The sequence below is a fragment of the Mustela nigripes genome, chromosome 16 (genome assembly GCF_022355385.1).
Source record: "Mustela nigripes isolate SB6536 chromosome 16, MUSNIG.SB6536, whole genome shotgun sequence".
In the NCBI taxonomy this organism is placed as follows: Eukaryota; Metazoa; Chordata; class Mammalia; order Carnivora; family Mustelidae; genus Mustela; species Mustela nigripes.
The window spans coordinates 30,478,680-30,491,434 of NC_081572.1; the positions used below are offsets into that span (position 1 = coordinate 30,478,680).

The 12,755-nt window shown below is 39.8% G+C and overlaps 1 protein-coding gene across 1 annotated transcript in view; it reads left to right on the forward strand.

Moving 5' to 3' along the window:
- ANKFN1 (ankyrin repeat and fibronectin type III domain containing 1) overlaps positions 1-12,755 on the forward strand; it is a 156,163-nt gene that overhangs the window by 126,732 nt on the left and 16,676 nt on the right. The window contains exon 16 of the mRNA XM_059379026.1: positions 6,981-7,147. Coding sequence (XP_059235009.1) covers positions 6,981-7,147 — 167 coding nt within the window. The remainder of the gene's footprint in view (positions 1-6,980; positions 7,148-12,755) is intronic.

Sequence of the window (12,755 nt, forward strand, 5' to 3'; positions counted from 1 at the left end):
TCCTCTGCTTTTTGGGAGGTTCATGCACTTTTCCTGAGCAGCCACACTTTGTCCTACTACTGTTACTTTCTAGTCTACAATTTCTTCTCTCCACTCATTTATTCATTAATTCAATAAATACCTATTAAGTAACCTACTATGTGCTGGGTACTAGTCGAGGTACTAAGGAGCTCCAAAGAATAAACTCTCCATGAAGCTTACATTCTCATGGGGGGAGACAAACAGTAAACCAATCAACAAACAATACTGTAAATGTCAGATAGTGAGGGCTGTGATGAAAAATAAATTAGTGTAAAGGACTGGGGTGAAGAGCAGGAGCTGCAATTTTTATATAGGATGACCTGGGAGAGTCCCTTTAAAGAAGAAACCTGTAAGTAGAGACCTGAGATTTTCCTGCAGTGGGTATGACAAGGGCAAAGGCTTTAAAGCAAGAGTGTGCTTGGCTAAAAGATCAGTGTAGGTGAAGTATAGTAAGCAAGAGCAAGAAAGATAGGAAATGAGATCAGAGAGTCAACAGCCAGATCATGCAGGGCCTCAAAGGCCATGATAAGGACTTCGGATTCTACTTTCAATGTGTTGAGAGTCCAACAGATAATTTTGAGTGGTAGAGTAACATATTAGAAGGTCTGTAAAATCTGGTAACCCTCCCAGATGAAAAAATAAAAACCAAAAAGCTTAACTTTGTTTAGCCCAGCATTTTCTAAATTCATTTGACCATGACTGGAAGCATTTTTGGTGTGGCACTTACTAAAAAACTAAGAAAACACACTTTAGGATATGATGCTCTAGAACACTGCTTCCCCAACTTCAATATGCATTGAGATTCACTAGGAGAGCATGCTAAAAGAGACTCCTGGAGCCCCACCACACAGGACTGGAGAATTTGCTTTTCCAACAAGCTCTCAGATGATACTGTGCTGTCAGTCCATGGACCACACTAGAACACACAAAACATAACATTTCAAGAACTTACAAAATAGAGATATAGTTATCATAGTACCAGAATTCAACAGTGCCTATCTCTTTGACTAAAAGCAATGTAAGACTATCAAACATTAACCTTCATCTATGAAAACTAAGCCATAGATCAAAGCCTAGGTCTCAAGAGTTCCTGACTTTAAGGTGTTTTTCCCTGGAATAACATATATCTTCATAGTCTCCTGGTCCTCCTTTATTATATGATAGGTGATCCAACTGATTTATGAGAACCATGTAAGTTTCCAGAAAAGATCACCTCATTGGGCGTAGTTCCACTGACATACAAAATTCTATTAGTCTTTTCTAGCGATCAGGAGGAAATGTTGCCAGTAGCAGGAAATCAGTACACTCCAGTACAATGTTTATTATACTTCAGCAGCACCAGCAACAATTTTTAAAAGATTGCTGGACCTTAGTAAGAATCATGAAAGACTCTACCTTATCCCCAAGAGATCAGAGCTTTCCAAGAAACAGATTATTGTACTGATTACCATACTTCTTCCTTAGACTTCAGTCCACAAAGCATTTAATAACAATTTCTACAGGAACTTCAAAGACTTACTATAATGGGTCTAAAACCCCTCAAGAAAGATGCTAAGCAATTTTTACTTGTTTTTTTAAGTAGGGACTTCTGCCTTCCATAGGTAGACCCACAGCAAAAGGTCAACAGATACACTAAGCATTTCTGAGAAAGAGAACATTACTGGAAATTCAATCAGAACTCAGAAAGTCATAAGAACACAGGAATTTTAGTGAAACCTGAAAAAGTGCAAATTATGGGAACACATCAATTAGAAAAGTTTACACTATATTTCGGTTTGACTTGTACAAGTCATCCCTGTCCCAATGAAAGGATTTGAGATTTGGCAAACTGACCATGTTCCTGCCAGTGGCCTGAGTGATCATAAATAACTTGCTAACCAGCTACAGAAAACTGCATCTGTGCCTATTCTAGCACTAAATAGATCTAGCAAGGACAGAATGATAAAGGAGCTTAGCCTTCTGTCTCCTGGAGTAAAGAATAGACTGGGACAAACCCAGAGGCTATTTCCTCACAGGATTACTATAGGGAAGAAGAGGACTGTCATACGGATGGGAGAGCTCCATAAGCAGGACTGAGCTAAGGCAAAATGCTACATTTCAAACCCAGGCCCCCTCCATAACCTGAAGGCTGACACTCCCCCCTACCCCAACCTTTGAATAGAAGCAGGGTAATACTCCACTGCAGTAATCAAGCAAGTACCTGGGTACCAACAAGGGTCACTATTTAAACTGTTCGCAGAAACAAAAAGAAAAGCAGTACCATCGTGAGCCTTCAGAAACTCTGTCCAGTGGTGTGGCCTCTTGATGATTTGCCTAGCTTGCACTAAGGAGGTTGCCCTGTCCTGATCCTATGGGCAGTCACAACTGAGAGCAGGCCTATGATAAGAAAAGTTGATTTTACTGATTTCCTTGATTCTATGATTCATACTGATTGGACTGGTAAGATTATAAAACTGGGGGATTTTTAAAAAACAGTTTGAAGCCTGGCATATATTTCATACTTAAGTGCTTGGCTACATATTTCATTCAACAAACATTTGCTGGGTTGCCACTGTATGTCAAGTACTGACTGTGCTTGCACTGGATATACAGATGTTAATAAGACATAATCTGACCACCAGTAAAGGGTACAGAAATCTATACCAAAAGTCCCAATATAATGAAAGCCCTGCTGTAATAGGTAGGCTATTGAGTTTCAAAGGAAGGACATCCAATCCTTCCTTAAAGAGGTAACATTTGAGCTAATCTTGAATTAGAAAGAAACATTCAGAAAAGGAAAGAAAAGGCAGACCTAAAAAGGAAAATCGTCTTAAGTGGGCTGTACAAAGGCTAGGAGACCTGAGGAAATGCAACCCAATTAAGTACAGTCCTAGTAGCTCATGGTGAAAGATGCTTATGGCACCTGAGAAGACAGGAGATGAAACTAAAAATTAAAAAGTCAGAATCACAAAGGGCTATATATACCATCCTAAAGAGGCTAGACTTTATCATGTAGGCAATGGGGAGTCATGAAAAGATTTGTTTAAAAGGAATAATATGGTCATCTTGGATTTTAGCAGCTCTAAAGATGGATTGCAGGAGAGCCAAAGCAGGGAATGCTGAGACTAGAGGCAAAGAGACAGTTGAGAGAGTGGTCCAGGTGGTAGTGATAAGAACCGGAACCAAGACTGCCACAGTAGGGGTGTAGAAGAGAAAGCAGAGGCAAGAGGAATTGAGGAGTTAAAATCAATAGGACTTTGTGATTGATTTAATGTGGCTGAAGAGCAAAATGGAGGAGCCAGAGAGTCTGAATAGGGTGCTGAGATGGATAATGTTGCCATCTACCAAAATAGGAAAGATGAGGAGAGGAACAGGTTTGGGGGAGGGGAGAGATGATGAGTTCAGTTTGACAAATGATGAGTTTTGAGGTGCCTGTGGGATATCCAGGCACTGAGCCTAATGGAATCCAGGCCACAAGCTTACAAGAAATGGCACAGTCTCAACCCTCGTTCCTAAGGCCCATTTTTCATGATTTAGGATACCACTCCTGAATTCCAACTGTCAACTCATTCACTCCCAGGAATCTTTAGAGGGGCATCTTGTGCCCAGGTTCTTTCTGACACACTAGCAAAGAATCCTGGAACTAAACTGACCACAGGAGGTAATCTTATTGATATTTTTAGCTTCCAAACTAGGCTCCATGACCCTGACTGATTAGGATTTTATTAAGTTAAGATCTTAGGAAGAATTTTTTAATCTCAACCCTGTTCCAATTTTCTAACTCTGAATGCCTCATTATTTCTGAGAGGTCAGGGTAAGGGTGTGAAAAAATTTTTTATTTTGTTTCTGATACGTGCCACATGCTGTTCTATGCACTGTATATATACGATATGATTTAATTCTAAATAGACATTACTATCCATCTTAGATGTGGGAAAACTGAAGCTCCCAGAGGTTACATGCCCAATGCCACACAGGTAGTAACTGTCAGATCTGATTCAAACTCCCAGTTCTGTCTGATACTAAACCCAAATACTTTCTACTCTTCTCTACACTTAATCCAACTTCTTGTGTTGGTATCAAATGCATTTTAGTCTGTCACTATCTCATATAGAAAAAATAGAGGGAAAAAACACCACAGAAAATTAGCCTTACTGTGTAAATTACTAACAAATCATGTGGTCCAGATAATGCACTGTTGTACCCTTGTATCATTTTGTCTGTTAAATGCATGTGATTCACATTAGGAAAAAAAAAAAAAAATTAGAAGCTTCCAGTCTATCCTTCCCTCCTCTGTGATGGCTACCAAATGTATCATTGCTAAACCACAAAAGACTATGTTAAAGTAGCATTTGTTAAAGTAACATTAAAGGCTCTGCATAAAAACCACTAGCACGGGAAAGTGAAGCGCTGTAGTTGAAAGGTCCTTATAGCTAGCTGTGGTGAGTGGCAAGGGGTGGGGGGTGTGGGCGCTGTGAGACCACCCACCAATCCAAGGTTCCTACCACAAGGAGACACAACAAGAGAAAGTTGTGGACACCCTGGCGTTTTAGAATTCATATGGGAATGATAGTGTTTCTTTTAAAGAAATTCTTTAGTGCCTTTTCCTAATCTCCCTATCTTCATAAGTGCTAACAGGATATAATCCCTCCTTGAAAGGCATAAAGACACATTCAGGGAGTTACAAGAGTAAGTAAGTCAAGAGTAAGCTACAAAATAATGGTGACTCTTTCCTGTATAGCTGCCAGTAAATATCATAGACCTGAAATACACTTTTCAAAACAGGAAAATCAAGAGCACAGAGAGAAAAGAGGATGGAGGGAAAGAGGAGACTTTGGAGGAAGGGTCTGCCCTCTTCAGACCAGGCCATGCATTTTTTTGTTCATTTGGTCAATGAACATTAACTGAAAAGCTATAATGTTTCAGGTTTTGAGGAAATAAAAATAGGAGACATGGTTCTTACCCGCAGAGAAATCACAGCCTAATACCAAGGCAGTCAAGTAAACACATAATTCTAATAAAGTGGGTAACTGTCTTGATACATTTAGAAACAAGTGCTCTAGGAGCACAAAAGGAGAGAAACTACCTCTGCCTATAGAGAAAGAGGTGTCAGTGAAGATTTACTGAGGAGGCACTTAAGCTCAATCTTCAAGGATCAGAAGAAGCTGACCTGAAGACACTGGTGTGACCTAAAGATACTGGTAGAAACAGGTGTTTGAGGACCAGAAAAAAGGCACGTGTAAAAGCATGGAAGTGTAACAGGACTTGTAGTAAGTTCAGCCTGACCAATGCTTAGAATTAATTTGAGTGGAGGGTGAAGGGTAGTTGCATGATGGAGGATATGATTGAAGATTTATTCAAATTCTAGATCACAAGACACTTTCCTTCTGGTGGTAAAAGGTTTGACTTTGTCCTGAAGTCAAGAAAGAGCTCAGTGGAGGTTTTTAAGCAGGGAAATAGCATGCAAAGCAGATGGTTTAGGAAGAGCTCAATAGTTTGTTGTTTACTGAAAGGCCATATGAAATCAGTTCTTCTGTGTGTCAGGCAAAGAAGTGCTAGAGTAGAGGAAGTGGGGAGGATGGATTTGACACCACAGAGAAAAATCAATTCTAGAACTGAGAAACACCTTGAAATAATGGTGCACAGCTGAAATAAGGATGAACCACAGAAGCCCTCACGACATTCTTCTCTTCCACTTCCATATGGAAACACAAACAGGGCAGGTTACCTGTACCCACACCAGCGATTCATCTTAGGAGAAAACCAAGCAAGGAAGTAGGCAGTGGTAAGATGGGACTTGGAGGGTGCCTAGAAATCTCTCAGTAGGCAGAGAAGTTGGGCTTTCTCACTGAGGTGTAGAGATAACAAGATGCCCCATTACGAGGCACTGTGATTTTCATTTTCCTAAATGGCCACTTCTGGGTCTCAGGAATCAAAAGTAAGGACACCCGAGGGCAGTAATTAGATATTCTTCCTAGAATTCCTCACTAAAGAAGCCAGAATAAAAATGTTTCCACAGATTTGTGGAGTTCTAATAGACTGTTTCCATAGCATGAAACACAGTGATACAGTTAGACACATAGAGTAAATGAGGTTCCTAGAAAGTGAGTCTGAAAATTCAGCAATGGTCAGGAAGAGACTGGTACTACACTAGTCTGATTCAGGATGCTTTCCTCATCCTACTGCAATCTGTTGTTTTAGTATGTGATCAGAGAGAAGTACAGGAAATCTGATCCATCTCAGGGTACCCACATGAGCCTGAGTCCCACACTCCTCTCTCCCTCCTCTGTGATGGAGATGAAGGTTATTAGACTGTTCCCTCTGGCCGCTGGCCCATTATCTTTTGAAAGATGAAGGCCAAGTCTGCCAAAGACAAAAATGGTCTGTTGAGGTATCACCTCCATCATCCTTCCAGGGACAAGGACAGGGACAGGAGCAAGGACAAGAATCAAAACCCATCCTGCCAGGTCCTAAAGGAAGTTTTCCAGCCAGATAAAAGACATCCCAAGAAAAGTGTGTTTTGTATCTTCTGGGATTTCTGGCTTTGAAAAGAAGCATGTAAGATACACAGTGGAAATAAGACATGGAAATCAAAATTAGGTTTCAGATTGCTACTTGACTTTTTTCTTCTTTAAAGTGATATGCAAACTTATTTTCTCAGAATATGTGTGTGTGTGTATGTGTGTGTGTGTGTGTGTGTGGCCTTAACTTTAGGAGCAGAACATAAACTGCAGCTTGAGCCAAGCCCACTTCCCCATACCTTTACCAGGACTTGGTAAACCTTAAAAGGGAATACTGTCTGACTGAAGCCAGACAACTGGCCCCTAAAGAGCACATTTATAATTTATTTATGGCTTAATATTTTCCACTGATAGGATTAATAAATCATGTTTTCATTCAACTTGTTTTCTCTGAGGTATGAATTTCTCTATTTTGATACCAGATCTTAACATGTTTTATTTTGCTTGTCCATTTTCCAGTTCATTTTTGCAGCTACAGGGAGAAATTTATTAGTCTGTATTGCCGCCTTTCTGCTGTGGTGGAGCTGGATTCTCTGAATACCCAACAGTCCCTGAGGGAAGCGATCTCAGACAGCGAGGTTGCAGCTGCCAAACAAAGACACCAGCAAGTTTTAGATTTCATGCAGGTAATAGTTTGTTTCTTCTGAGGCAGAATGGAGGAAGAAGGGGTAGAGTGGAGGGGATGAGAAACAAGCACAAAAAAGAACAGCAATCTGGGTTTATTTAAAGACCACAGCATGCAAGTAGCCTCTTGATTTGGTTAAAATTTGGAGTTCAGGAAGAAGTGAGTTTTTAAACAAAGGCTTAAGAAAAAGCTACATATAAATCACAGCATTACTAAGACCTGCATCCGTTACTATGGTAGGTAGTAGTGGCTTCCCATATGGAGAGAAAAATCACTGCTAGAAGAACTAGTAATCAGATTATCATTATTACCCAGTAGTCCATTGATAATTCTAACAGAAAGAAAAATTGTATCAATTAACTCAATATCCCAGAGTTATATTAACCCAAATCCAGTTGGACCTCGTGCTTTAGACCCCTTTCTGGCAGAGCTGACTGACACTCTAATGTGTGGCTACAGGGGCTGGAAAATGTGTTCCCTATCTATGGTCTTGTCTAGAAAAGCCTTAAGATGACACCTCAAGTTCTTGTGATAGGGGCAGTGACTAGTCATCAAGACAATTTGGAACTCATCTAAAATTGCTCGTAAGTCCCTTGGACAAATCTTATGATCTTTCTGCCTAATATTACCCAACTCACAAAATGAGTATACCAGCAATAGCCTATGATAGATACCTAGGATATATAGTTAGTTCAATTTGGTAAGTATTTGTTGAATACCCAGATGTCAGGCACTTCAAGAAAGATACAAGTTGAATTAGATACAATCCCTGACCATAAAAAGCTTTAAAGCCAGTAGGATAGACAAGAAATGTGTATAAATACTATTTATAAAATGAGATAGGTGCCAAAAGAGGAGTACTGAAAAAAAAATTGTGTCAACACAAAGAAGTAACACTTTATTAATATTTGTGGGTGTAAGATAAGTTGCCACAGAGGATGTAACTGATATCCAAGCTTGGCCTAGAGGGATAAATTAGACTATACAGTAGGGAGAAACAGACTGGGGGCATTCAAAGAAAAAGTATAAACAGATAAGGCAGAAAGAGCAGGAAAATGGTATTTGGGGAATGATGAGTAGTCAGAGTTGGTTGGGCCATAAATTGAGTGAAGGTAGTAAGAAAGCAGGCAAAAATGAAAGTAGCAATGAGATCAGTCCACAAGGGCTTTATTAAAGGCTATAGTAAGAAATTTGTACTTTATTCTGTAGACAACAGGGACTTGGCCAAAGTCTTAAAGAAAGAAAGTTATAGCCTCTCATAGCTATTTAGCATAGATTCAAGCTGGCAGATAGTCCTTTTCAGTGGTATAGCCATACTGGTTGTTTATAGTAAGCACTCATTCTCATTGGCTATGTTTGTAGATAATTTCCATACCATTCCTGGATTTAAAGAGAAGACCAAAAGCAGTGAAATCAAATATGAAGCTATCACAATCATCTAGGCAAGGAATGCTTTGAGCAAATAAATTTCTCTAAACCCCAACCTCCTGGTACGTCTGAGTGGCTCAGTCGGTTAAGAACCTGCTCAGGTCATGATCTCAGCATCCTGGGATGGAGTCCCACACTGGGTTCCTTGTTCAGTAGGGAGCCTACTTCTCCCTCTGCCTGCTGCTCCCCCTGGTTGTGTACATGCTCTCTCTCTCTCCCTCTAACAAATCAATAAAATCTTAAAAATAAAATAGAATGAATCCCAACCTCCTAATCTGTAAAATAGGGAAGGTAAGTGTACTACTAACTCATACTATTACTGTGAATTCAACAACAATAAAGCACTGAGCACACTACCTGCACATAGTAAATATGAAGTAAATTATATATTCATTTATTCGGTTATTAATAAGGAGGGAAAATGCTCTGAAATATGGGTATACAAGATTTGGAATTTACTTAGTACTCAGAAAGAAGGTATTATAATATACTTGCAAAGTGGTGAGCAGACAAATCTTATCCTACTTATCCAACTCCATAAATGAGATACCTTAAATGACCTCTCAGACTAAAGAAATAAACCTCTTAAGAAATAACTTGCTCTCTTGACCTGTAAATATGGTATTTAAAAAAACCAGACATTTATGGCATTTATTTCATTTACAGTAAAAGTGGAACATTAATATGAGGAAGGGGTGGGAAAGGGAAGAATGAGGCAAGAGAATAAAGACTGGCTTATCTTTTCTATCCAATATAATGGGCAGTGGAGCATCAGAAAAAGAACAATGGCCAGAAATCAATTAGCATACATTTTTAGTCCTGAGTTCTACCGATAGACCTTGGAGTAATGGACGATTCATTTGATCTCCAGGGCCCTGATTTTCTCATATATAAAATGAAAGGGTGGACGAGATGACTTTGAAGAACTGGTTGGCTCTAATATTTCATGATGTCTTTAACATCCACAAATACATTTAGAGAAGCACTCTCTAACCATGCCTTAGGTTCTGTTTCTGCTTTATTCCACTTAAGCCTTCCCCTGAATCCAGTATGGTCATCCAATGAGAAAGTGGACTTTCTTCAGTCTTTCTCAGTCTCAGACCCCTCAGGAGTTCCTGGCTCCACTCTTACTCTGTGGCCCCTTCTTTTTCACCTACTCTAGGGCTCCACTGCCTTTTTCTCTCTTCCCTTTCATCACACCATTAAGTGGGATGGATAAAGACAAGCCAGGCCAGCAATTCCTCAAAGTTCCCAAAGCAGGTAACTTGAGAGTCCCCTTTACATACTCTCCTTCCAGCCAGCCAGGTACACGTAGACTTGGATAAAAGCCAATTCCCAAAGGGTTCAAAAAAATCACTTCTTACCTGGGTAAACCCTGACCATCTCCCTGTACTCACAGCCTTCAATGGATTGCTTTGCTCTATCCAACATGGATAACTTCACTGACTAGAGATAATGCAATATCATTTCTCCCCTTATCTATGTTGGGCTTCTCAATCCCTCTCTCACTCAGAATGAAAACCAGCTGGAGCCACTCACCCATTGGCATTCACAGCTCAGCCCACCACACACCATAACCTGCAGAGGCAACCGCCAGCCGTGAGAGCATTTGTATGATTCCAGATCTAAGACAGTGTTGAAGTCACTACACAAACCAAACATTGTAAAGAGCAAGGGAGTCTATGTAAATACAGCGAGGAAAAGAAGCCAAGGAGTGCAGCCAGAAAAGGGGAGGGCCTGGACCAGGGGAGGTGAAGAAAATCATAGATAAGGTATATAGGTTTTATAGACAGCACACACAGCAGAAATGTCAAAGTGTAGAGACTTGGAGCTTGGCATATTTTGAGCTGCTAAAGCCTAAAGGGCAATTAGGCCATAATTTATATACTGTAATGCTTCAAATGCTCCTAAGCTGTAATAGAAACACAGCTCATTAAATATAGCCAATCTATCATCCCCTCAAGCACCTTGTAACTGTGCTGTGAGAAAACCAATCACCTTTACATTTTAATAAAAATATTATCTTGCCTGAGTACAGAGAAAGGGTGTAATTTATGGGATGAAAACCAAAAATTTTAAAAGGCAGGGTGAGAAATGGATGCAGAACTCTTAACCAACAGACCTACGGAGTTCATGGTCTTTTCTTTTTTAAAAACGTGTCAGCAAGTCTTTAGAAGCTGAATTTGGACCTTAAAATCAGGGGGATTATGTTGTCAGTTATTTTTAGATCAACAGTATAAGGTAAAATGGGTGAAAATTGTACTTCTTTTAGGGCTACTTAGCTAAGTCTGTTAAACTCAGCCCAGAGGCCTCCCTGTACAAATATTTTAAACTTATATCAGCTAATACTTCTTCACTTCATCACTGAGAAAAAGTAAGATATAAATTGTTTATACACATAATTTTAAAATGTATACTAAATCTCCCTATCCATCCTCAGCAGTAATGCTGAAATAATCTTACCCAAAGAGAACAAGTAGATTATTATTAACAATTGTATTAGTTTCATAGGGCTGCTGAAACCAATTACCACAAAAGGGGTGACTTAAAACAACAAGAAATGTATTCTTTCACAGCTCTGGGGACTGACAATCTGAAATCAAGTATTGGTCAGGTCATACTCCCTCTGGAGGCTCCAAGGGAAAATATGCTCTCTGCTTCTGCCAGTTTCTGATGGCTGTTGCCATTCCTTGACTTGTGGCCACATCACTTCGATCTTTGCCTCTGTGGTCACACTGCCTCCTTCTCTCTTGTCTGCCAGTCTCCCTCTGCCTATCTTATAAGAACGTCTTTATGAGACATTTGTTATTGAATTAGGGTGCACCCAAATAATCCAAGATAAACTTCCTTCTCAAAATCCTTAACCTAATCACATCTTTTGCCAGGCAAGGTAATATTTACTCTTTTATCATATACAGTAATATTCACAAGTTCCAGGGCATCGAGGTGGCTCAGTCAGTTAAACGTCTACCTGCGGCTCCGGTCATGATCTCAGGGTCCTGGGATCGAACCCTATCTTGGGTTCTCCCTGCTCGGTGACAAGTCTGCTTCTCCTTCTCCCTCTGTGATCTCTCTTGCTCTCACTCTCTCTCAAATAATCAAATAAATAAAAAAATTAAAAAAAATATTCACAAGTTCCAGCGATTAGGACATGGACATTATTTGGGGAGGCCACACTCAGCCTCACACAATAATCATGACTTTCATTGTAACAACTGAAAACTTAATAACAATGTATCATTTATACAGTGCACTCAGCTACTCCCACTAATACTCATAATAACTCTGTTGGAAGGTAGAGATCTAAAGAATTAGGTAACCATCCATACATTCATTTGTTTGTTCACTGAACAATCATTATTCAGTATCTACTCTTGGCATAGGCAAGAGCAAAAAGAAAGAAAAGTACAGTCCCCATCCTTGGAAAGCACCCTAAAAAGCTGTCCACAGTCATGTAGTGCCTTTAAAATAACTGTGAGACAGAAGTGCTACATGAAGAAGGACCAGTAAAAGCCAGCTGAAAGCGCAACAGTCCCATCAAGAAAATTTGCCTGAGTCTCCTCTGGGATTCGCACTCTCACTTTACCCCCTGAACTTCTTATCTCTCCCTCTCCAGTACTCAGCGCATCCTCAAAACCTGCCCACTGCTGAACATCCTGCCCAACTCACTGCCTAAAAAAGGCTAAAATTCAATCAGATGCTTTCATTACCAGCCGTGAATGTTCACTCTGAACATGGCAGACTGTCTTAGTTTCAGACTTTACTCTGTGTTTTTTAGGAATACCAGGTTTATGAATATTCTTTAAAGACTACTATTTAAGTACAGATTAAGGCCCTAAGAAGATATTTTGAAAACAAAATAGAACACTGGGAAGTCCTTTATCTTTAAAACTTCTATAATACCTTAACTTTGCAGTATTCATACAATGGACACCTTTTACCTGGAAGCTGAGTGCCACCAACTTACCAAATATTCTTCAAAAATAAATCATAAAGTATCAGAACTGAAATGGACCTTAGAGATTACCTAGCCCAACCTCCTCTTTTTACAGTTGAGTAAATGGTCCCAAAGAAGTTAACGGGTTGCCAAAGACACCCAGTGAAATCAGATGCAAAGCCTATCATAAGATCCAGGGTGCCGTGGAAAAAAAATATAATGTAACTAACAGCCCCTCCTTGGA